This window comes from Brachyistius frenatus, unplaced genomic scaffold (assembly GCF_029030835.1).
Source record: "Brachyistius frenatus isolate BFR_SWC_R1_liver_20210118 unplaced genomic scaffold, ASM2903083v1 Contig_18, whole genome shotgun sequence".
NCBI classification, from domain to species: Eukaryota; Metazoa; Chordata; class Actinopteri; family Embiotocidae; genus Brachyistius; species Brachyistius frenatus.
In genome coordinates, this window is record NW_027210617.1 from 2,293,593 (window position 1) to 2,318,355 (window position 24,763).

Below are 24,763 nucleotides of genomic sequence, written 5' to 3' on the forward strand. Positions count from 1 at the left end.
GCAGTTTTCTGTCAGCTGAGACAATTTTGTTTTGGTCCTCCTCCTGGCTGAACTTCGGTCTTCATCTCTTCTCTCAGCGGCCAGGTTTTTACGGATAGCTAAAAAAAAAATTTAAAAAAAATGAAGAAGTTTTTTGGCGACATCAAGAAGGACATGAAATTCAAAACCGCGGGCCCAGGGAAGAAACTAACAGACGAGACGAGGCAAATAGAAAACTTATTTCAGCTGCTGCGATGCTAACTGGAGCTAGCCGCCGAGCTAGCTGTGCAACGTTTTCAAAAAGTAGTCAGCAAATAGCTAAGATTTTACTTTTAGTGTGTTTTGAAGCTAACCAGAACAATGCTGATTTTTTTTTTTATTTTATCCATATGTTTGCGTATAACCGGAAAACTGTAGCAGCTTGTTAGCTTCTGGATTAAGTTGCATAATACTCTGCACGGTGGGGAGTCGCCCATCTAACGTCAGTGAGACTTGGCCTGCAGTTAATCCCTGAACACGCTTCTTCAGCTAATTACCTAAATACAGTGACGTCACGTGTCTCTTAAAAAACCCACCTCACTAAGCGGACTCGTGCCCACACCCCACGTGAGGAGGTTCCGAGGGCCGCCGTCAAGCCGCGACGTTGTTTCCTCACCTCACGTCTTTCTCCTCTCAACACCACAGTGCGAAGCCCGAGGTGGTGCAGAGCAGCTCCGGTGCAAAGCAGAGCCGACATGCTGTCAGTGAAGGGGCCCAGAGGGCCGGAGCCGCGGCTCTGGCCCGGATTGATCAGCAGCAGCGGCCGCATGTGCACACCGGCCAGAACGCCATCCGGATCCAGGGTGAGGAGACGCGCGCAGCGCTGTCGGTGCAGGAGTTCACTCGGGGGGGAGCTGTCTCCCAAGTCAGAGCGACGAGGAGTCCCACCACTCTTCACATAGGACCGGGCGATATGGACAAAATCAAATATCACAATATTTTTGAGCCAGTACCGCAATATCACTGTTGTAGGGACGAATATTGGTACAAAATATTTACATAATGAGATTTCTGATAAATAATCATGGGTAATGTGGATATAATGACTAAGTAAGTAAAGGCACATAATAGAACAGCTTGAACAGTCTGGTAAGTTCAGAAAAATGACATCACTTTATGGTAATGAGGCAAAGAAGGGAAAAGACAATGATGCCACATCACAATATTACGTAATCCAAAATCTAAGACAATATATCGTCTCATATCAGGAGACAATAAAATATCAACATATCGCCCAGCACTATCTTCACGTCACTGTTAGGTTTGTAGTTAATGGTTTCAGTAATGTTGCTTTCCTTGGCGATTAGATGCAGCTGTCGGAGGTTTTTGGGATGCATAGCCTTTGTCCAGATTGTTTTTATTTTAAACTACTTAAGAGTTTGATTAAGGAATTTTTGTCTGCTGTTGTTTGTGATTCGTTGACATGTGCTTTTAATCAGCAGTTTTATATAATCGGATGATTTTCTGCTCTTGTTTGTAGTTAAGAAAGAACTGGAGGCGGAGGCAGTGGCTGAAAAAGAAAAAGCAACTGCAGCAGAGGTGTGTATCGGTCCAATAATAATAATAATAATAATAAGGCTTCTTTAGGGGCATTTTAACATAACGTTTGGTTCCCAGTGCTGAGTATTTAGTAATGATGTTGGTGAATGACAATTTCTGTGCAGGCATCCAAAGTGCCGGTGAAAGATCCCACCCGTCTGTCTGTGTCAGGTGTGTATTTCACCTGTCCGCTAACTGGAGCCACGTTAACGAAGAGTGACAGGGAAGTTCACCTTAAAGAGGCCATTTTAATGGTACGTCTAAGCACACATTTACTTGTTCAAATTCGTACGTGTGCAGTTCTTGGCAACATAATAATGTGATTTGAGTGATAAATGCTGCTGTGGTTAGTACTGTTATAAAACATGGACTCTGTTTTGACTGTCAGCGGTTTGAGGAGGACGCAGTGGAGGCCTCTGTTATGATGATGCACACATTTAACAAAGACAAAGAGAAAGTGAAGGCTGCTGTGGACATTATAAGCAAGTAAGACACCGATTAATGATGATGCTAATGACAAGTTTCTTTCACTAAAGACTTGTTTTCTACAGTTGAACATCTTGATTAACTCTTATGTTATAACAGTTTTGTTTCGTCATTGTTTTGTCGACAGGTATGTTGAAAATATATGCAAGAACCCCACAGAGGAGAAATACAGGAAGATTAAACTCAGCAACAAGGTCTTCCAGGTGCGTTTGAAGAGTCTTGGTACTCGTGTCCAACATATGTCTTTTTTGGGGGGGGCTCAGGAAAACTCGTTTATGAGAATTTAAGGCGTCTTTTATATCATTTGTTGTTTTCTTTCAGGAGAAACTTCGTTCTGTGGAGGGCTGCAGGGAGTTCCTGCAGGCTCTGGGCTTCATAAGTGTTATGCTTCCTGTAGAGGGGCAAGGTAAATTATTCTCGATGTGCACTGGCCAAAGATCTTCCCGTTATGCATCACAGACATTCAGTCTTTACATCTTTTGACTTGTACGTACTTTTCATGGAGACCAGAGGAGGAAGAGGAGTTCCTGGTGTTACCAGAGCAAAGTCCCGATGCCCTGGAGCTGATGATGGAGAGGAGGGATCGTCTTCAGAGAGGAGAGCCGGTCAGAGCTCAGCTGAACAGGCAGCCTCAAGCGTTCAGATCCTCTACGAATGCTCAGCGCTTCGAGCTGCCGCCAGAGTTCTACAATCTGTCGGCGGAGGAGCTCAAGAAGGAGCAACTGCAGAGGTACAGACTTCATTTTGAGGGTACAGTCAAAGTCAGAGGAGCTGCATTTGTAAATTGATCAAATTAAGCCCGTGTAGTCACAAAGAGCAGAGAAATTGGATTAAACATCCACAATATTTCCCCGATTATGGTAGTGAGTTAAGATAATAGCTCTCTCTTAATGCCATCTGCACTTTCTAATTTAACACCTTTGTCAAAGTGCGACTATGCACCCCCGATCCATCAGGCTTGACTGAATCTTGCTTTACTTTTGCAACTTGGCAGCAAATTTGACTCGCGTACAGGTCACGCACGCCTTCCATCACCGGTGTCTATTTGTTCCATTAATGGATGCAAACCTTTTGGAGAGCCTGCACTGAAGGAGTCGAGTTCTTTGTGTGTTTCTCAGGAGTGATTTGGTGGAGAAAAACGCCATGATGCGCACTAAAGCAATGAGGGAGAGGGAGGAGCAGAGGGAGAGACGGAAATACAACTACACCCTGCTCAGGGTCCGACTGCCTGACGGAAACCTGCTGCAAGGTAAAGCTCACTGTTCTTTTACTATTTCAAAAGATCCAGCAAAGGTCATTCAAAATGTATTGAACAAAAAGCCATCTCGTCAAGTGTTTTCGCTGTGAAAAAAAAACTATCAAACTAAGCTTTGTTTACAAGAAATGGTCGTGACCCCCCCCCCACAGGGACCTTTTACGCTTGGGACCGGCTGCCCGTGCTGTTTGGGTTTGTACGGGAGTCCCTGGTGGATGGCTGGCAGCCCTTTGAACTCATCGCTCCTGGAGGTCAAAAACTACACGAATCTGAAGAAGTTGCTCTCGCAGAGTGTAACTTAGTGAGTTCAAACCAGAGTCCTCTCATGAAACATCTCATTTAAAAAAAAAAAACTCATCATGTAAACATACACTACTTCCCGTCTCAGTTTACGTTGTCACATTGGAGTGGAAGAGTCAAATGGCTGAAGATGGATTACAACACTGCTATCTACAGAATCTATAAAGTATCATAAAACATTGCGATGCTCAGGTGTACTTTGATATTGTTTTACACCTCTAAAATAAATCATTTTCAGTTCAGGCTGGTGATATTCTTCACTGCACTGATTGAAGTAGTCTAAACTCCAAAGTGAATATTTGAGGCATTTAAAAAAAAAAAAGAAATACTATTTTAAATTTGTATTAGGACAAATGAAATTGAGGCCTCAAAGGGATTTTACAGGACAAGAAGTCCACATATTTGCTTGTTTTCTCCATTCTACAACATGCTGCATAATGTATTGCCTTCCCCTCTTGCTCTGCGAACTCGTGCGCGACATGTATTGATATTATTTTGCCGTCTACACTTTCTCTCAGGTGCCCGCAGCCCTGCTCACGTTTGCCTGGGATGCAGCTGTGCAGGCTGATATTGCAGCCGCCGGCGGAAAGAGCCCCGCCCTTCTCAAACCGGAGCTCCTGGAAACCATTCGGACCCTCAGCTGAGCAGACGTCCTCTAACCCCGAACTCTCCCCGCTACCTCCCACTTAACCTCGCACTACTGGGGGAGGAGGAGGGGAGAGTGAAATTGCCCCCTGAAAAGTGATACATTTATTTTTACAAATTCTAACTCGAAGGCAGTAGCAGTAATAGACCGGGTGGGGCAACATCACCCTTAAAGCGTTTGTTTAGCCGAGCCCGTCCCTCGGTCTCCATGTGGCGCCCTGCAGCCGCCGCCGCAGCACCTCGCACAGGAGGAAGCACTACGAACAGACGAAGCAAGGGATTCGTGTCGGTTTGTGTTTTTGTTGCATCCTGAATGTACATGCTGCGTATACTCTGTGACAGCAGTCCTGTGCGCTATCCAGTCAGGTATACTTTACATGGCATGTCGAGACCTCGTTTAAACTGTCCCCACTTTCTCCATTTTTGAAGTATAGAAGAAGAAGAAAAAAACGAGTATTAAAAGGCAGGTATTATTGTTGAGCACCTACAGTAGATCCTGTCATTTTAAGCGCACTGAGCCTCCGTTTTGCTTGGCAGGGTTCAAGGTTAACTCGGTGTTCAGTCTGTTAACTGATGGTCTGCTACGATGTGGTGTGTTTGCTTGTTACAATTTGGTGTGTTTGCTTCCGTGACTGTAAACATGCATAAGCTCCTGTTGCCGTTCGTCCTCTGCTCTGCAGTGGACTTTCACTCCTTGGCGTTGCACAACAGACTTGCTTCTGTGGTTGCTTAAATATGAGCACAAGCCCAAATCATAAATCAAATATGTTTTTTTTTTTTTTTTAATGGACAATAATTTGACTTTATATTAAGGGCTGAGACAAACACGGAAAACTTGAATTACAAACAAGGTCCAAATTTAGTTTTCAGAGCGTTGGCCGAGCGCTCACAAGATGATGCCGATTCTATTACCAAAGTATTTTCTTGTATTTTGCCAGTTTCAAGCACTTTAAAGGGTTATTTAAAATTTAAGATGTAAAGAGTGCCCTGAATATAAAGTAGAGAAAACGCAAACCATTTCATTGTCCACACCAAGTGATAAATGATTAGGAGGTTACTGCAGAAGCTTCATGTCACCAACTCACTCTGGCATGCAGATTACATTTCTGTTCTTAAAACTGGCAGCATGGACTCTTGTTGTATTGATGTTTTTTTTTTTTTTTTTTTTTTTTTTTTACTAATCCTGAGTCATCTGTTTGTTTGTATCAAACACTTTTGTTTTTGGCGATAAAAAGGTTCTACATAACAAACACGGTGAGAGTTGCGTAAAAATGCTCGCATGCCTGCCGAACTGAATCCAATGTCGGCTCAGACTTGCGAAACGGACGGACGTTTTCTAACCATCATCTCCCTCAAACATTTTACTGAAGGTTGCTGCATTCAATTTAGTGGTGGTTTTGTTGCACGTGAATCGAAACCACGTAAATCTGTACAAGCTAATTATAGATTCGCCTGCATAGTGGTTGGTTAAGATGACAACAACCTACCTCTCGTCATTCTCTAAAACATCCCAAGTGAGTTGTGCACAAACCCAAGATACGGGACAGCGTATTTTACTTTCGGGGAATGATGCTAATTATTGTCAACACCTTTTATCTTGTTTAAATATTTGTTGCACTTCAAGAACATAACAAATTACAAACGAGCTGATGTCAAGCATCTGCTTGATGCACAATCCCAGCCAAATCAGCCATAAGCAACATTGCTGCACTTTCCTGCACTCTGTCCTCCAGTTAATCCATGAAGGGTTGTAAATCTGTTGTCGGCACTGTAACCTTAAACATGTAATTAGTGAGCAGTTGTGATCAGTCCAAATGCTCTGTTGCTTTTCAACCTGCCTGTATTAAAGAACGCTTGCACTGCATCTTAACTCTTATTTTAATAAACAGAATAATGAGGCCAGTCCGGTGAACTTCAGTCTGTGCCTGTGAGGATTTATTCGGGAGCTGCTGTGAAATGTTTTGTGTTCTAGAGTTGGACATGTGAAGGATCGAGACGGCATTTTTGGGGTCAATGTCTATTTTGGGGAGTAAAGAAATTCTGATGTTGACGTATCGTCAGATATTCTTAAATGGAGATGATAGGCTTTGCTCTGTTTTATCGTTTGTTCGCCCAGGGACTACAAGCCGTTCTCCGTGGAGGTTTTCATGTTGCATTATTGTTCCAACTGTTTAAGAAAGGTGTTCATTCAGCCGTCGGGTCATTTTGGAGGATAAATATCGTGGTGCTGTTGAACTGCAGTGTTTTGCTGACGGCTGTTTCTATTATGAAGTCCTTTTTATGGGAAGTTTCTATCGAGAGGCCGGCTCAAATAACACCTTTTCCATATAATGCGATACAATTCAACAGCACCATAAACTGCACCCTTTTGACTATCGATGTCATTACCAACAGCACACTTCCTGATGACAAACATCAGTCAATAGCAGTGAATGGTGAGGGAATGACCAAAATATAAAAGTGCATTATTTTTATTCTTGTTTAATGAATTTATCCTGTTCAAGTATTCTTGAAAAATTGAGAAAATACATATTTATAAAACATTGTAACACTGAACCTAACTGTACAAGTACAGATCTAGCAACTACTCCAGCGAGTTGTCAGAATTAGAAATTGCAGAATAAATGCACCCACTGAAATCACAGGGAAATGTACAAGTGGACTTTTAGCCTCTCATTTCCCACCCAATTTCTGCCAAACTATATACATTTAGACCACGAGCTGTCCAATAACTTTATGGATTCAATGTTTGAAAACCCATAAATAATGGTGCTCGTGATGTCTCTGCTGGTTCTTCTTGTGAAAATTGGTAATTTCCATTCTGTTCAACCCACTCTGCAGTAGCTAAAGCGGTACCAGAGAGGTCCACTTCAAAAAGGCCTGTGATAAACAAGCCTGACTGACACCTCAATGCAAAAATCAGACATAGTTAATGAACATGGACAAATCTGCCCTCAATAATCAAGTTAGTCACTCTGATTATATGCACAAGTTTTACCACACAATGCTGCTGACGGAGCGCGGTGCTTCATCTTGATTGAAGACTTAATTCTCTCTTAGACCCAGAAGAGTTCAGAACCAGGAAGGAGGAATTAATGAGGGAACCGGGGTTGCCTGGTTAGGGACCGTCCCATCCTTTAGACAGTGTCAAGTGAAGGAGCCGAGCCGGCCGCAGAAAGAGTGTCTGTTTTGGAGGGGGCGGCTTCCATTAGACGGTCTCCCTTGCTGGAAGAGTTCTTCGTGGTACGGTCTAAAAAGTCAGATGTAAGGTTTCGTTTAGGAGAAAACGTATGCATCCATTTCAAAACTGGAAAGTTTGCAGGTGTCATAATCACACGGGAAACTCTTCTTCATCTTCATTTATGTTTTTACGTGCATCTCACCATACAACGGTGTCATTTTTGATAATGGTGTTGGGGAGATTGTCTAAAATGTGGAAATACAAGAACCGTGATGGTGAGATACTCTATGACTTGAAAAAGTATGCACTTAAATGTCTTTTTTTTTTTTTTTTTTCATGAAATTCTTGCACTTCTTTTGACACAATTTGTGTATCATTGCTATGAAAAGCAAATACATTATTTATTTATTTTATCTTTTGGGGGCATTTTGACGGGGAAGAGCACAGGGGGAGTGACACGAAGCAAAGCTCGGCCAGCCACCGCTGAAAGCTGAGACTGACAGCTTGGGGCGAATGTACCCATGTGACATGCATGCTAATAACTCGGCTATCGGGATGCCCCGCAAATGCATCCCCCCCTTTCATTCAAAGTGCCAAGGAAAGTCCCAATGTTGGAAGCTAGGAAGAAATATGCTGTGATTTCTCAAAGGGAACAACTAAACAACGCTTTGTCACACAGAGAACCAACCAGTATCTTCAGAAAGGGGAAGTTCTGCTGTTTATTTTGATGTGTTGTACGTTTTGAAGCGATCGGGACTTTGTGACGCAGTAGTTTGAAAATTGGTGAAGAAAGTACAGGTAGTATTTTGTAGATGTTTGATCTATCTGCATATCATGATTACTTTGGTATCCACATATGTGATTATAATCATTACAAAGCTCAAGTTATGCTCTTTTTTTCTGATATATTCATTTACACACATTAATCTAGCCTTGTAAGGTTCTTGTAAAGTTCATGGCGTGCCGTTACATTTAAAATGCGCTGCACGTCACTGTGATGACTATTTTTTTTTAGAACAATTCAATCAAGGGACTGGGATGTGAATATTGATGCACTGTGCGTCTGTCGAGCTCTGAGGTTTACCTCGAGCCTGCCTGAACCCTGCGGCTGTATCCAGACATAAATAAAGGCTCCTGGAACTGGGAGGGGAACCGCTTAGTTAAACATCTTGGCTTAATAGTTTTTGCATCCATAGATCAGTATTATATTCCTACGCAAGTATCATGATGATCTAACACATTTCTGAATCCGGGAGTAAACTGTAAAAGTAGGCCTACTGGGTAACTCACCACTCTGCGAGATGACGACGCAGTCTTCCTCTTCATCCTCTTCAGTGTCAGCTTGAAATCCGTCAGCCTCCATTGCTTCCGCCTGGCAAAGAAAGTAAAAAGCCTCAGTCAGTTTCTGAAAAGCATGTTTTTGTCAAATGAAACTTTTTAAGGGTGACTACAAAGGTAACCGTGAAATCTGACTGAAAACTGAACAACCCGTCTTTACCTGCTCGGGATCCGCACATTTCTTCATGAACTTGGTGATTGACATGCTGCCTGTGCTCTTCCTTTTGTTGGAGGATGAAGGCGTGGTGGAGGAGGTCTGGGGTCTCGTGGGAGAGTTTCCCTGAGAGCCTGTGGCCGCCTGAGGTTCTTCACGGGTCTCTTCTCGAGCTCCGGTGGTGAGGTAGGTCCACTGGCAGGGGACCGGGAGAGCCTCCTGCTCAAAGCGGCACAACACCTCTGTGTGCACGTACCAGCAGCAGCGTCTGTAGGTCGCGCGCTTCTCGTACACAGCATTGTTCTTGATGAGGCGCTTCAGCTGTATTCTGGTCAAAGGAGGGAGGGGGGGAGGGAAATAAATAAAACTAAACAAAAACAAATAAAAGCGTAATTTTACCTCACAGAAATACCAATAATGAGTTTAAGTTTTTAGGAATGACTTCCTCATATCCATTTTTATAATACGTATTTATACATAAGCTGCTCACCTGGTGGGAATGTTTTCTGCTGGGCTCTGAGGGCTGGACAGATCAGGCAGTGACGATGAGGAGGAGGTCTGCTGACGACAAAACTCCTGAAACTCCGTGATGATCATTTTGCTGCTGTTGAGATTTCCATGCAGCAGAGACAGCAGCTGACCAAGTACTGTCAGAGAAAAGAAGATTAAGAGTCTTTATGATTATGCTCAGGAGTAAACATTTCAAGTAATTTATTACAAACTGTAAAGAACTTCCACAGATACATATTCAGATATTTTAATTTCTCTATAGAAAGATTTTATGATTTATACAGATATATGTTTCTAACATCTTTTTACTAACAAGTAAACTCAGCTCACTTACAGGAAAAAAAACACCAATTTAATCATGTTTTTCTATATTCTGTTTATGATTGATTAATTGTGCCTAAGTAATGATATTTAAAACTTGGGAAAAATGTTCCATTATGAAAACAGGCCAACGGTGTTGAATAGGTTGGAGCAGCACCACCTTACCACCACCTAAACAGGGTGGTCAAAGCAACATCTCACAACAATACATACAATACAATATCCATAATGTGAACGGTGCACGTCATTTAGAGCAAAATTTAAATGACCATAACACAAAGCATGTAAACACCATTCAAGATATCTTGTATGCATATCAACACAACTGTTTTCAATCCTTGTCATGTGCTCACAATGTACACTGGAAAGTGTTGGGGGGGGGGACTGCATTCAGTATTGTAAGGTTGATGATTGCAACGAGAGGAAGACAACAAAAAGTACACGCGACTATCAGCACAGTCCAATATCACCTTAATGCGTCTTAAAGAGGAACGTCTCCGCTGCTGTTGGGTCTCTAATAAATCCTAACTACAGAAAGGCTGTTCTGCAACATTGACCCGTGTGTGTGTGTGTGTGTGTGTGTGTGTGTGTGTGTGTGTGTGTGTGTGTGTGTGTGTGTGTGTGTGTGTGTGTGTGTGTGTAAGCCAACCATATGAAATAAACTTACATTGTGCTTCTCTCTGTCCCTTCTGCGACAGCTCTGCTGCGCTGGGGCTGGTGTCTGCCTTGGGTAAAGGCTCGACCCGACACACAGCATAAGGCTGGAAAAGCTCCAAACTCAGTCCTTCTCCCTCCCAAACGCAGCCCCTCACCACAGGCTCCAGCACTTTCATCTTCTTCTTGGTGGACATCAGCTCATCCCACTCCCTGGCTTTCAGTTTCTGACGCAGTTTTTGCTTCTCCAGGTCTCCACCCTCCTGGAAAGTTGGATGTGTCTCAGCAGTGGTGCAAACAGTAAACGGAAACTTTGCCAAAGTATTTTGAAACAGAAAAAAAAAAAAAAAAAAAAAACTTAAAATGTGCTGTAAACAATAATACGCTTCATACCTCCTCTTCCAGTGCCCCTTCATCATCTGAAAGGTAGCCGTGAGGAACAAAGAAGCCGTCATCATCGTCGTCATCTTCGCCTCCTTCTTCCTCGTCTTCCTGAAAGTGATCAACAGTTCAAAGCTTTAAAAAAAAAAAAAGTTTCATTATTATCGTCTGCTTTGTTCATGCTACATTTACTGACGTGAAGCTGAAATGAAGAAAATTAACCAAAACTACAAACCGAAAACAAGGCACTCAACTCAAGGAAAAAAAAAAAAAAAAAAAACAAAAGAGGGAAGCTGGGGTGCGCTAACCTGGCGTGCCAGATGGTTTGGTAGGTAGAACCATCTGAGAAGTTGTCCTTGGAAAATATTTGGAAAAGGACAGGCATTTTCAAAAACTACCTGACAGGTGATCAATAATCACCTAGTAATTTGATAGTGACTATCAAAAATCGGATCATTGTTGTTTTCAAACAAAAAGTTGCTTTTCGCTGCCAGTGTGTCTTTATAGGACGCTGATTGGTTCAAACCACTGCTGGTTCCAACACAAACATATAACTTGAAGCCTGACGAGATGGATTCTCACAATCTCTCAAATCCATGTGCCTTGTAGGGAAAGGGATGTGAACAGCTGAAGACAGTCAGGGGGGAAAAAAATTTAAAAAAGGGTTTGCACTCCGACAGCGTATTTCCTTTTATTTCTGTTTAGATTGTCAAATATGGCCACAGATTATAAACAACCTTATTAAGGCATGGATGAGCCAAAAACTGACTTATTCTTAAATATCCATATTGGTTGTCTTCCGAGATGGATTTTATGTATAAAAAAAATAAATAAATGTGTGAATTCTATAAAGTGGTCACTTTGCAACCGCTCTGCCAGATTCAAGGTTTTACAAGAGGAGAAAACAGTGGCTGCTTTGTGTCGTTGGCAACAACCGACAGATACTGTATATCTGTGGGTGCATAAAAGTATAATACTGTGTATCAATGTAGATACTAAATAAAGATCCTCCTCATTTTTTTTTTTACCATCTAATAAAAACTCACCCCTTCACTATGAGACAGGGACTCTCCTGGTTCCTCTTCCTCCCATTCTTCATCACTGTCCACCTCATAGTCGAGCAAGTCCTGTGGTGGCAGAACACAGCTGTGAGCATTACAGATACTTGAATATAATTGTCTTGGATGAAGTGAAAATACTGAATCAAAGCTTCAGTAAATGCAAAGTATAGCTATGAAAATTGGGTTCTCTGTTTACACAGATGTCTGCATTACATTTCCACACATGCGCTATAAAAAAATTATTTTTTTTTAAATGCTTTGTAATGTTGGGATGTTTCACCACCGAGGTGGTCCATGAACTGAGCGAGCTGATGCCTTTGCTAAAGAGTTTTTTTTGTTTTTTTTTACCTTGTCTTGTCTGAGGGGGCAGCGAGGCGAGATGTGTGAACTCTTCTTACTCCAGGTGCCCCAGTACGCCGGACGGTAGTTCTCGTGGAACAGCAGCAGCTTCATGGGTCCGTGACGTTTACGGTCTGGTACAGCATCTGGTTCAGGCCCCTCCACTGTTGCACACTTGCTAAAGACACCGGGGCAAGTAGGGAGAAAGAATTAACCATGAAGCTAAAATACATTTTACAATCTATACACGAGCATCCATGTGACGTACAGCATTTAAACCACTGTTTAACATGTTTTAATCCTGGATTTAAACACTGCACTTTTGAAGGCAGGATAGTTGCGTCATTTCTTTTCCATCCACATGAATATATAGCTTCAAGATGCCACGGAGCAAATTCATGTGGCTGAGATTGGTATAAACCATGAGCACAGTGGTAAATCTAACAGAGAAATCACACAGCAACAAATGTTTTTGAGTAATGTGAGCTTTTAACAAATTCCCAGAGTGACCTCGTAACACTGAACTTGACATGTAGCTGTAAAATATATCTATATATAGTTATAAAACTTCTGAAATTAAGGCAGTGGTACAACATCCTGTATCACTGCAAGATATAACATTACTGTATATTTTTTGAATTTTGAATTATGTAAGATTACTACTGAAATATATAAAATATGTGCTATGTATTAGACAACATGTCTCAGGCGGTGCATCTATTGTTATACTGTTATTGTGTGAGACTTATGTCATACGTTGTGAACAGGAAAAAAATCCTTTCAATACAAAAAGAAAGGAGAAGAACATTATATCAATGATGAGGTTTGGTCACACCAGGATGAACAGTAGGCTACATTAGGAACAATAAAAGGCACGCAATGGCTAAATGTGGACGTGGCAGACTACAGGCAATGGTGGCGCATGTATTGCTGTACTGTCATAGAAAACAGCAAGAGACACATCCTTGTCTGTGATTCTTTTGCACTGGAATCACATGACACTTGGTTTTAGAGAGGAGTTCAGTCGATGTAAGGTACAGGGCTATTTTTAGATTTTGAGAATAAACACAAATTATTAGGAGAATATAATACATAGGCAGAGAGGATGTTTTAATCCCTACTCCAGTCCATTGGTAAGGCAGCTTTTTGCCAACCACCAGTGACACAAAAAAGAAAAGAAAAAAGTGTGTACTGACAGTTTGAAATAAAAGTCCTCTGGCAAGTTACCAAACTGTCTGCCTATTGTTCAGTATACGGAGGCTGTCAATCAAGGCTCAAGGAGCATGTTTTAACGTGTTTTTAATTTAACACGCTCGCAACGTATTACATAAATTGACCATGTACTGCAACACTTCAAAAACCTTAATGTTTACAATTTGTATTAACAGGATTGTGTATTACATCTCCAATTATAGTTAAGAATAATTGATGTCTCATAGTCTCACTCGATCTTACACATAATCTTTTGGTTCTTCAGATATTACATTTGTTACTACAAGCTTGCTGATATTGGCTATAATACATCCGGTATTTTCTTATCACTGAAATATCCCTATATATCAGCTTTAGTTAGTAGATTTCATCTTTGTCTATGACTGTAAACAATCCTAAATTCAGCACTAAAGATTCAGCTTCCTGGACAGAGAGCAACCATGGCGGGAGAGGTGTGTACACAAATTACGATAATCCCCATTTCCAGTCTCACCCGAGCAAATCTGTCCGTCTGGGTTTGGTGGGTCCTGAGCGTCGGGGTTTTTGCCCAATCCAATCTTTCAGTCCATTTAGGTTATCAGCAGGCTTCAACAAGCACCGGTCCAGCTCCTCCAGAACAGAGTCCTCACACTGAACCCGACACAGTGGTGCCAGAGACATGTTTTCTTTAATCTCAAATGGAGCAAATTTCCCACACGCAGCTGCAAGTGTCTGAAGAGACAAAGGGACAAAACAAGTAGCAGGTACATAATTGATGGTTATGGATTCAGTTGATTGTAAAAGGAGGGATGCAGAGGATCAGAGGAGGTATTGCAGTTGAAACAGTATACACTTCAAGCCCATGCAAATTCGGCACTTAACATAATCACTGGCTGTCAAGCAACAACACGGTGCTCCAGTGAGCACGATAGTTCGAAAGACATTTAAAGATAAATCCACCTGAATAAAAAAAGAAATGAAACAAATTTCACATTTTTCTGGTATAAAGTTGGAGCTCTACTAACCTTTGGAGCCTGTTGGATCTTAGATTTCTGTAGAAACCGTGTAATTTCTGCTTTCTCAGCTTTGAGACGCTGTAAACAGATCACAATAGTCAATAGATTATTCAGCAAAATGCTTAATTTCAAATATAGAACAAGAGTTATTGAACCATCTTGGACTCCCACGTAAACTTACATCTTTCTCTTCTTTCAACCGTTTCTCCTCTTCTTTCATTCGCTTCTCCTCTTCTTTCTTCCGTTTTTCTTCAAGTTTAGCCCTGAGACCAATTTTAAGCAAAAAATAGAAAATGAGCACACCAAAATCTGCCGTCACATCTTTAACCAACATTGACTCATGGCACTGAAAAGATTTTTTGGGGGGGAAAAGCAGAGACCATTGCATTACTCACTCTAGCTTGGACTTCCGTAGCTCCTCTTTCGCTTTTATCTTATCTGCCTTTTCCTTCTCCTCCTTCTCCTTTTTCTCTCGTTTGTCCCGCTCATCTTTTTCCTTTTTCTCCCGTTTTTCCCTTTCTCGTTTCTCCCTTAGTTTGCGAGCCTCCTCTTTCTTTTTCTCTTTTGCAGCTTTGGCCTCTTCCTTCTGCCGTTCCTTCTCCTGTCGCTGCTGAAGCTTGTCCTCTTGTTCATGGAAACTCTACAATTGCAAACGTTCAGTCAGCTTTTTTCTTAACTGATAAAGTGAGTGAGAAATTTGACAGATAACCAAAGATGCCATTTTAAGTCATGTTTTTAAACTGAAAACTAGAGAAGTTGAAACCCTGCAGCGTATATTTTAAAAGTCTCACCTTTAATGCGCGTCTATTGATCTTTTTCTGATCTGCTGGGATCTTAGGGGTGGTCTTTGGCTCCTATGAGGAGGGGAAAAAAACCGAACATCTGATAATCAATACTTCGCATCTAACCTACACAACATTTTATTGATGTGATTTAAAGCTGGACAATGTATTACAATATTATTAATACCAAGGTAGGTGAGCATTTCCCAAATTTAGTTTATCTGAAAGCACTGACAGACATCCTTTTAACACAGTCACTATCAATAGAGGTATTTGGCCAAATTAAGAGGTATTTCTGTCTGTCAATTCAGCTCATGCCTGAAAAAAAATCTATTTCATTAACTATTAATAATTCAATACTTAATTGTTATGAACTTTCACAAGTAAATATCCAAAAATTACATTAGCTATACATTCTATTAATGACAGAAAGCAAATGCTAACCAGGACCGCTTTAGCCCTTTTTTGTGATGTATGAAGATACTTTACCAAACAAATTCTTCGGAATAATAACTACTATCAAAATTACATGATAAATATTACACAGTCCTGAGTGGGATCAACCAAAAAGGAGGCCATGGGTGCTGTACATACTGTAGGTGTAGTCGTGGGTGTAGGTTCATCATTCTTGGACTTTTCTGGTGAGCTTTCAGACATGGAGCTGACTGATGACGGTGACTGCGTGGACCTGTTTCCCAAAATGGAAACGTTTGCTGACTCGTTCTGCTCCTCTGACTCGCTGTCAGAATCCTGCGTTGTGTCGAGCTGAGCGATAGATGCCGTCTGATCTTTTTCTTCCACGTCCTCTTCTTCATCACTGTCGCTTTCTGTGCAGTCTAAAGTCTGTTTTTTAGGAGTGCCGTCAACATTGCTGGGTTCATCGGCGGAGGCACTTTTGTCTTTGCAGTGATGCTGGTCTTTTGTCGGGAGGCAGGGAGAAGCGGGTGCAGGTGAAACACAGGGCTTTACAGGAGAAGATGTGTGGTCCTCAGTCAGATCTATAACCATGTTCTTGTTAGAGGTCGCAGAGCGCCTGTGGCTCAGGAAGTCATCAAGCGGCCCACGGCCATTAATTAAAGGTGGTCCACTACGCACAGGGAGTGGAGAGGACTCATTCTCATTCTCCCTGTCTGAGACTCCAGGTTTAAGGCTGGCACGGGCACAAGGGCGCTTAGGAGACTGGTTCTCTTTTGGCTCAGGGTTCAGGCGCTTGAACGGGAGACGAGCTGCAGGCAGAAAAGAAATACTGATCATTTGAAGCGGCACTACTACGTAAATATATTGTCAAACAGAATTGTGATTTGATCAAAATTATGCAAAAGTGGGGAACAATTGAGGGAAAAGAAGCAATAAAGCAATAAATTACAGAATGCATGGTATTGAAATTATTAACCCTTCAAGATAGATTATTATCAGTGGTATCTGATGTCTTGAGGATACTAATTAACCTGTTTATATTCTTGAAAAATAGAAAATAAACGTTGTAATTACCTTGGATAAGTTTCTTGTTGGCATCGTTCCTTGACTTACAATCCATGCCTGAAAAGAAAATAAACACAAGCACTTTAGAAAACAATACTTTATACAAAAACTTCACTTCAACATACTCTAATTTGCAATGATGGACTGACAGGAGTACTGTCCAGAAAAACAAAAAAAAACCAATACATGTCAGGTTTTTACAGCTGTGGGACTGATGTGAAAACAACGGAAACTTTTACAAACAAACAAAAATAACAACGCGAGTATTTGAAAGTGCTGCATTCAATGTCACAATACTTGGCAACTTCGTCGTGCTAACATCACAGTATAAGAGGGAACTTAATAGTTGTGTTTGGTTGGTTTGCTCTCCCGCCAACCGGTGTGTCAGCCGGTGCTGCAGGCCCGGTCGAGTCTGCGGGGCGAGAGCACCTTTTCTTTCATCGGGGCTGTCAGCCGAGAGGCTGTATGGCCGACCGCAGTACCGAAGACTCCGCACACAACTACGGAGAACGGCTTGTCGTGTGACGTTATTGCATCCACAAAACGTGTTTAATGTTTGTAAAAAAAATAATAATAAAAAAAAAAAAAATAACCGAGCGGCTTTGAGGGTTCAGCAGTGACGTCAGCTTCCAGGTTTGGTGCTAAATGTTAAGCATCTTAAAGACGCTAACACGACTAGCCTGCCTGCTAACACGACAAAACTAGCTTTACGATCAATGCAGCGAGGTTTGTCCTCTGGGGGTTTACTGTCCTTTTAAGGGAAAACGCAGAGTTTGGTGAATATAAACTACTAAGAGCTTGAGGCCAAACGTAACTACTTTAAACGTTGGTGTTGTGAAGTTTATGTTAGTTCAAATGAAAACAGCAAGTTGTAGCGAGTTAGCTGTACACAGCAGGCTATAAAGACTCAAGTCAACGGTGGATTTTTGTACTAAATAATAAAGGTTTCTCTTGTAATAATGGCATTAGCTATAGTTAACCGGTGTTGCTTGTTATAGCGCGAATATTAATGTTAATACAGTCGCTGCTGAGCCTCGGGACACCGGGACCGATTTATCTTGTTAGTTTGTCATTATTTTCCGCTTGTTTAAACGGTACAAACGAAACCACACTCCGTATGAGGCGTAGTAGCTGACATTTCGGCAAGTTGTTAAAAAAAAAAAAAACCCTCCCGAGAGCTCGCTTCCACAAAACGTTACCTTTTCTGCGGGGGGTCGATGCTGCCAAATGTCCGTCCACAGATGGGTTGTCAGCCGCCAACATCCCAACCACTAACCCGGGGGCTGCTATCGTTTTGCGATATCCTCCGGCCAAACGACGTCGAAACACCGGTCCAGTTCACGTGAACCCCTCTGAACGTCCCCGATAACGAACCGATATTCTGCTGCTACTCAAATAACATGTACAGTTAATTTATTTCACTAAAACATGGCGCACACTCCTTCTGCAGCTCCTACGTGCTCCCCTGGTTTGCCCCTCTGCCTGCCTCGCGCTCCTCAGTCGGAATTGGCGGGAGCTTGTCACGTCGATCAATAACCTCCTCTGATTGGTCAACGCCAAGTCCCCCGGGTTGTTGTGGGGATGTTTGTTTTTGCGCAGCTGCATTGCGCGTTTGTTCCGTCTTTCATGTCACGATTCGCTGGAAAACAATCTTGATAGATGTCGATTTCAAGATATTATGCGATATTAGGCTGTTCCCCTGAAAGAAAAATTGCGGTAAACTCCTGTAATTTGTGGTTTAAATCTGTAATCGTACTTTATGCGCACGGTACCCGCCCCGTGTCGTGCAGCCTTGTGCTATCGACCAAAGAGAGTCAGATGTAAATGCGCAAGGCACGCCTTCAGGCCGATGTTTCGGGCTTTGTGATTGGCCACGGAGTTTGACTTTCATAAGTCAGGGGTTGCCATGTTGTGTGAAATGAAAGAAATGAGTCCAGATAAAGTCCAATTAGGCCGGTGATATCTGGGTGATTGTTGACTCAATAACTGCTATCATAATAAAGGCACATCACGTGATATCCACAACACATTTAACCAATAGATTTGTTCAATTATCGCTTTTACACATTCTGAAAGACGTATTTTTTTATTTATTTATTTTTTCATTTCTTCTGCAATTTTGTTGGCGTCAGTGAGGTAAGTTGTTGAGTGTGTGCTCAATGTTGACGAGTAACGTCAACAAGGGTTTCACTCTTCCCAGAAAGCCCCGTCTAAAACTGTTTACTTATCGGGGACTGGACGGTTGTCATGTCGGTGTCACGCGTTTTCCGTTTGCCGCTCTCGCGAGTTCTGGGACTTGTAGTTCTTTCGCCCCATAAGACGTGTCGAATACGAACCGTTTAGAACTACAAGTGCTCCACGGTGCGGCGCATGCGCAGTACGTTTTTGATGAGGGGGGGGTGCGGGGTGCGGAAAAGCGCATCCTGAATGATTCTCGGACCCCTGCAGTTGTCGACGGAAACGTGAGGAGATCAACGCTATCCCGGTAAAACTGACACATCTTCATTACGCTTTGTGTTGACTTGTTAGCTGCAATTGTCCTGTCAGTCTTTGTCAACTGCTAACTAGTTAGTCAAATGAAGCGACAGCGTGAGATAAAGAGACACTGAGCTCATCTTTGGTCCCGTTCGACTACTGAACAGCCCGACAACATGCTGTAGCTGCTATCTACTGGACCATATCGCATATAAAGTAAACATTTAATAACATAATAGCGGTATAGTTAAATTAAAACTGGATACATTATTGTTTGCGTTTTATAATTAGTTAGACCAAAGTTGGAATGGGCATCGAGGAGAGGCACGCGACTTGACAACATGTTCAAATGTATTAGTAGTACTATGTTTACAACTTTAACTGGATGAAGGGAACACAGTTGTGATCAATGTTACCAATGTTCTTTAGCTAATAAAGTAAAAACACGTGAAAGTAGTTGATAGACTTCCTGCCTGGGATGCTCTGAAAGCATGAGCTTTAACGAGTTATTCACATTTCTTGTGTTGTTTTTATTCAGGAAAGGAGTGGGATTTCAAAATGGCAGGTTTGTCTCTATCTATCTATCTATCTATCTATCTATCTATCTATCTATCCATCTATCCATCTATCCATCTATCTTGCTGTAACATAATAAAATAGTAAGACAGTAGTGTGATGATGACACTTTGCTTTCTGTTTCAGAACGTGTGAATAACTTCCCTCCCCTGCCCCAGTTTGTAAGAATAAAGCCATGTTTTTACCAGAACATTGAAGAGGAAATTCCTACACCCCATCAGCAGTTGGTTCGCAGAGTCTACAGTCTTTGGATGTGTACGTGTTTCCACATACAGTTATTTACTTTTTATGTCACTTTTTTTTTAGGAAGAAGACAGATTCCTTCCACTGTTTTTAAGTTGAAAAACTCACTTTCTTTTTCTCCTTCCCTCTTCTCTTCACAATCCTGCACTCTCTCTTCCGCAGTGTATTCAGGCACACTGTGCATAAATGTGATCTCGTGCATTGCTTGGTGGGCCGGGGGCGGAAGTGCCATAAACTTTGGCTTCTCCTTGCTGTGGCTCATCCTCCTCAGTCCCTGCAGTTACACCTGCTGGTTCAGACCACTCTACAAAGCTTTCAGGTTAGTCATCGTTAGCTAAAGGGTCTCTGCATACTTAAGAGATTACAGTATAACATCAGACACGCAACAGTGACACTTCACATGTAAAATAAACACATAATTACAGGCAAAACCAAACTTAGTGGAAGTGTTAATATAACACCATGCTTGAGGTTTGGAAATGTATAAAGTGCATTAAGCACCAAACTGAATTTAGGTATCAAAATTTAATGTTTACCCATCCAGTGAAGCTTTTAGTGGTCAGAAATCAGTGGGTTTAAAGCCTAAATTTAAAAATCTCAACAGAGAGTACATCCCAAATTTGCATAGGAAGTGTATTCCAAAATAGGACTTAGAACGATTTCTGCACCTGAATTAAATAAAAAGTGTCATTGTTTGGCTATGTAATGTAAATGAAACCACAAAGTACTTGTGACATACTTGATATGTGGCTCAAAAGTAGAGGACAGTTTAAAATCTATTCCTAAAATTTTGTTTGCATCACCCGGAGAAATTGTGCAGGCATCATAATGAAAAGAAAATCCCATGAAAACAGATCTATATCAAGCTGAACCAACAAGCATCATGTCAGTCTTCTGGGAGTTCCTTTATAGGAAACTGACTCATTAAGTGATGAACTACTGACAAGCAGGTCTCTACTAGCTCAATTTCCTGTTACAGGAAGAAAAAATTGTGTTCTTGGCAAAGCACTGATAATGTATGCACAGACTGTTGTGTTCCAAAGGAGCTTCTAGTTCACTGATTTTAAAGTTGCTCCCATCATGTTTACCGAGCACATTTCCATCTTTCCTGAAGCTTGACCTATTGAGACCGTCATAATAGTTTGACTCACATATTGGCAACTAGGAGGCGGAAGCAACGATGCAACAAACACAGAGTAACTCCAGGCTTCTTTACCTAATAATCCCTTTGTATTCTCTTTTTTTTTTTCCTGTTCTTCACAGGGCTGATAGCTCGTTCAATTTCATGGCCTTCTTCTTCATCTTCTTCCTTCAGTGTGTCGTGACCTTCATCCAGGCTTTAGGCTTCTCTGGTTGGGGAACATGGTAAGTTGAACTAAACCAGCTCTGAACACTGCGCACATCTTGTCTGCCAGTTTTTGTCAGAGTGGGTCATGATGGTTTTTGATCAAGGCAGAGTGTAAATGGGCTTTTCACCAGACGGTTGCATTTTCTGTTTAATTATGAAATTAAGATAGACGTAATTGTAAAATAAAACCAAAGGATTTTGCATTTTTAATATAACTCATTGCCAGTTGTAGTCTGCTGCTGAGGTGGCGGTTGCCAGCCAGGTTTGTTGTACCATCATGCTCATGATGTTGAATGTAAATATGAACTGAATGACGATGAGACAAACTCTTTAAGGGTAGTATGCCAATTGATTTAAAATATTAGTAACTATTTTATTTTATTCATTTTGTTTTGTGGTTTCTTAATTTGCTGCAAAAAAACAACAACGTATGGGTTCAGCTCTTAAAAACTGAGGTTTCAACACGCATCACTCAAAAATATTGTTTCTGAGGTTTCTAAAACTTTTATGTAGAATTATTCACGTTGCTCCTTTGACTGCATGTGCATGCATTTGAAAATGTTTTGTAGCTGTATGAGTTTTCACCCTGACAATCCTTAAAACTGTAACATGTAAGTTGAACAACTGGACATCTGCTTGTGATAATATCACTGTTCACTTGTGGTACGATGTGTGATGACAAGTCAGCTGATCATCAGTTTGCTGTTCTGTCACTCACTGCTTAATGGTTCATCAGTAACTTTGGATTACATTTGTCTGAAGTCCACTTTGCCGAGTGTGTACTGTCTGAAACACTAACCCGCACTACTCCATCTCACTCTCACCACCACCACCTCAAAGCGGCTGGATTGCAACAGTGATGTTTTTCAGCAAAAATGTGGGCTCGGCTATAGTGATGCTTATCTCAACTCTGCTCTTCACTCTGGTGACCGCTTTAATGGCATTCGTTCTACTTAAGGTGAGTGTACTCGTAAGCCGAACCCCCCCCTCCCCCCTCCCCCCCCCCCACACACACACACGCATAGGCACTTACATTTAGTTTTCTCCTTCCTTTGTGCATGTTAACCCACACAGACACTTGAAAACACACAGGAATACACGTTATGAACATTACCCCGCTTCTCTTCTCGTGCTGCAGGTGCACAGACTGTACCGAGGCGGTGGCGGTAGCATGTCGCGCGCTCAGGAAGAGTGGAGCACCGGCTTGTGGAAGAGTGCACCGGTGAGGGAAGCAGGGTTCAACGCTGTTGCTCAGACAGCCCAAGGCCCGAGTTTGCCAGAGTACCCCGCCGCCGTGCCGAGCTATCCTGACAACAGCCGCTGGTGATAGCTCAGGATCGCCTCTAGAGGGAGACAGACAACAGGCCATTTATACAACACTCAAGAAAGCGCTTCAAAACCCCACAATCATTTCACCATTACATTACAAATTATCAAGGTGTATTTTATTTTATTTTTTTTGATGATGAGAGGACAGGATAGCAAAAAAAAAAAAAAAAAAAAAAAGAGTTTTGTCACCAAAGCTCAGTAAAGCCCTGCGTGCTTGGTAGAGGGTCAACTTCAAAGTATGCCATTATATTTCAACTTTGTTTACACCTATTTTCCTCGAAATCACGGACAAACACAGTTCTGTGCTCAACTTCAAGATTTTTTTTGGAGAGGTGTAGTGTATTCAAGTGGTAATCCAAAAGGAGTGTGCACAGTTACAGGACAGCATTGTGTGAAGGATGTGTGCCTTATGGATCATCATGATAGAATTGTTTTGTGCATTGCCAGAGCAGCATGCTAGAAATTGTATTATGCTGAAGAACAGGGTTTTTTTTTTTTTTCTTTGGCCAACTGCACGGTTTTTATCTGGTGGAGTTCCTCTCTGTGTTGCTGTGTTGTATATTCTGGCAGGACTTCATTTTACATTTGATACGCTGTGCTTTATGTTCCCATGCTTGCCTATGATCTCTCTAAATGCACGTGCAGGATTTGCATGTGAGAAATGTCTTGCTTGATTCCGCCTTAACAAATGCTGCTTTCTTTTGTAAAACTGGATTTATGCTTCAGTGAAGCAACTCTCCTCTGTGGTATGTCTTACTGAGCACTGATGTGCCAAAACACTTGTTTCCAATTTTTTGATATTCGAAAAAGTCACACCCAGAGTAGATATTGTGTTGTATTCTGCCTCAGTATTTCTCCGTTTCTGTTGTTCCAGAGCTACACTGTTTGCTTTTAGTGGTCAGCGCCCTGATTTAAAAGCACCTTATCAGCTGTTGTCAATGTTCCAGTCACTTTCACCTTCTGCCAGATAGACTGAATTGTTGTGTATGGTGATTACAGTGTGGTTGCATGCAGCCCATTTTGGGGTTTGGACTGAACTAGATTGTCTTATTTCAAATGAACTGACCTCATGTAACCAATAGAAACGGGCACAAACAGGCTGATTGAAACCCTGCATGTAAACGTGGAAACAGATTGTATGAATTAATACTGAATGTGACTAATTTTCTGTCATTCCTACAATCTTCTGCTGAACCATATCATTAAAAGCAACCAATGTGTCTTTTTATGCAGGTAATATAACACTTCAGCTAATGTTAATCCAGCCAAAGCCTGAATGAAGATTAAGCCCTGACTAAGAGTAAAAGGTTTTTGCCTCTTACAACATTTCATTTTTCTTTTCTTGTAATAAAAGTGTCCTTCATGGCCAACTGCCAAATTAAATATTTAGATTTTTCTGTTATTTGATAAGTGATGAAATGAAATGGATATGTTCAACTAACCTTTAAATATTACATTTCAATAAATATTCTTATTCACATTGCGTGTCTGTCTGAGATGATCATAAAAGACCTTTTAATGGTTGGATTTATGGTGAGGGTCTGAAAAATGACTGGTCATGTCTGTATTTATAAATGTTTCAAACTCAAAATTGATAGCCATATTATCAAGTTTTACAACATTTGATGAATTTAAAATGCATTATGCTTACATGCCAGGAGACATGTTTTTGTGTCGTCTATCTGTTGGTCAAATTCACATAAACACGATATTAAGATTGCCTCAAGGGAATTTCATCAAATTTGGCACAAACATTAACTTGGACTTGAGGATAAACTGATGTGTTTTTAGGGATCAAAGGTCACGGTTTCCTCAAAAACAACAATTGTGGCGATAACTCTAGAATTCATGAAATTATTGTGAAAAAATTCCACTCGCATATCTAATGGGATAAAATGAAATGATGACATTTCATATCCTAAAGGTTAGGTGACCTCATAATGCTCAGCAAAAACACTTTTCTGGCCCTTATTCAACTTCATAACTCAGGAACCATATTTCACATTTAATCTGAAGATACTGAATATGTGACACTAATCTTGGGTGTCCACCTTCAAACTGTACTGATTGTACAGATCTTTTGTGCTGTCGGGTTGAATATGTGAGTGTGAAGCATCCTAAAACTAGTAGCTTCTTTAC

At 41.4% G+C, this 24,763-nt stretch overlaps 3 protein-coding genes across 4 annotated transcripts; 2 read left to right on the forward strand and 1 right to left on the reverse strand.

Moving 5' to 3' along the window:
* The first annotated feature begins 30 nt into the window (after positions 1–30).
* ubxn6 (UBX domain protein 6) lies at positions 31–4,399 on the forward strand. Of its 2 annotated transcripts, XM_069694824.1 has the most exons (11): positions 31–203; positions 664–821; positions 1,499–1,557; positions 1,683–1,811; positions 1,946–2,043; positions 2,171–2,246; positions 2,365–2,449; positions 2,554–2,773; positions 3,162–3,292; positions 3,451–3,599; positions 4,117–4,399. In XM_069694824.1, exons 1-11 carry the CDS (start codon positions 121–123, stop codon positions 4,240–4,242), a joined length of 1,314 nt encoding a protein of 437 aa, XP_069550925.1. In that variant the 5' UTR covers positions 31–120; the 3' UTR covers positions 4,243–4,399. The 2 variants fall into 2 exon arrangements, with proteins under 2 accessions (XP_069550925.1, XP_069550926.1); XM_069694825.1 differs by lacking the exon at positions 3,451–3,599 and having other exon boundaries at positions 4,117–4,258.
* Positions 4,400–6,698: 2,299 nt separating this feature from the next.
* chaf1a (chromatin assembly factor 1, subunit A (p150)) lies at positions 6,699–18,441 on the reverse strand. Its single transcript, XM_069694813.1, has 16 exons — positions 17,853–18,441; positions 16,663–16,710; positions 15,766–16,397; positions 15,181–15,243; positions 14,785–15,029; positions 14,571–14,652; positions 14,399–14,467; positions 13,888–14,105; positions 12,192–12,360; positions 11,829–11,909; positions 10,795–10,893; positions 10,415–10,664; positions 9,407–9,563; positions 8,923–9,244; positions 8,715–8,796; positions 6,699–7,493 (listed from the first exon to the last, which is right to left on the reverse strand). Exons 1-16 carry the CDS (start codon positions 17,914–17,916, stop codon positions 7,381–7,383), a joined length of 2,694 nt encoding a protein of 897 aa, XP_069550914.1. The 5' UTR covers positions 17,917–18,441; the 3' UTR covers positions 6,699–7,380.
* A 615-nt stretch (positions 18,442–19,056) lies between these two features.
* scamp4 (secretory carrier membrane protein 4) lies at positions 19,057–24,104 on the forward strand. Its single transcript, XM_069694827.1, has 7 exons — positions 19,057–19,138; positions 19,667–19,693; positions 19,831–19,959; positions 20,110–20,266; positions 21,211–21,312; positions 22,136–22,253; positions 22,434–24,104. The coding sequence occupies exons 2-7, from the start codon at positions 19,687–19,689 to the stop codon at positions 22,620–22,622; spliced, it is 702 nt and encodes a 233-aa protein (XP_069550928.1). The 5' UTR covers positions 19,057–19,138; positions 19,667–19,686; the 3' UTR covers positions 22,623–24,104.
* Positions 24,105–24,763: the final 659 nt, after the last annotated feature.

Excerpts from the sequence above, each read along its gene's own strand:
- ubxn6 (XM_069694824.1), top strand. The coding sequence starts at position 121 with ATGAAGAAGTTTTTTGGCGACATCAAGAAGGACATGAAATTCAAAACC. Across the intron at positions 1,812-1,945 it reads TTAAAGAGGCCATTTTAATG|CGGTTTGAGGAGGACGCAGT; the intron begins GTACGTCTAAGC and ends TTTGACTGTCAG. Across the intron at positions 3,293-3,450 it reads TGACGGAAACCTGCTGCAAG|GGACCTTTTACGCTTGGGAC; the intron begins GTAAAGCTCACT and ends CCCCCCCCACAG.
- chaf1a (XM_069694813.1), bottom strand. The coding sequence starts at position 17,916 with ATGTTGGCGGCTGACAACCCATCTGTGGACGGACATTTGGCAGCATCG. Across the intron at positions 15,030-15,180 it reads TCAATAGACGCGCATTAAAG|AGTTTCCATGAACAAGAGGA; the intron begins GTGAGACTTTTA and ends TTGCAATTGTAG. Across the intron at positions 9,245-9,406 it reads GCAGAAAACATTCCCACCAG|AATACAGCTGAAGCGCCTCA; the intron begins GTGAGCAGCTTA and ends TCCTTTGACCAG.
- scamp4 (XM_069694827.1), top strand. Across the intron at positions 19,960-20,109 it reads AGTCTACAGTCTTTGGATGT|TGTATTCAGGCACACTGTGC; the intron begins GTACGTGTTTCC and ends TCTCTTCCGCAG. Across the intron at positions 20,267-21,210 it reads CCACTCTACAAAGCTTTCAG|GGCTGATAGCTCGTTCAATT; the intron begins GTTAGTCATCGT and ends TGTTCTTCACAG.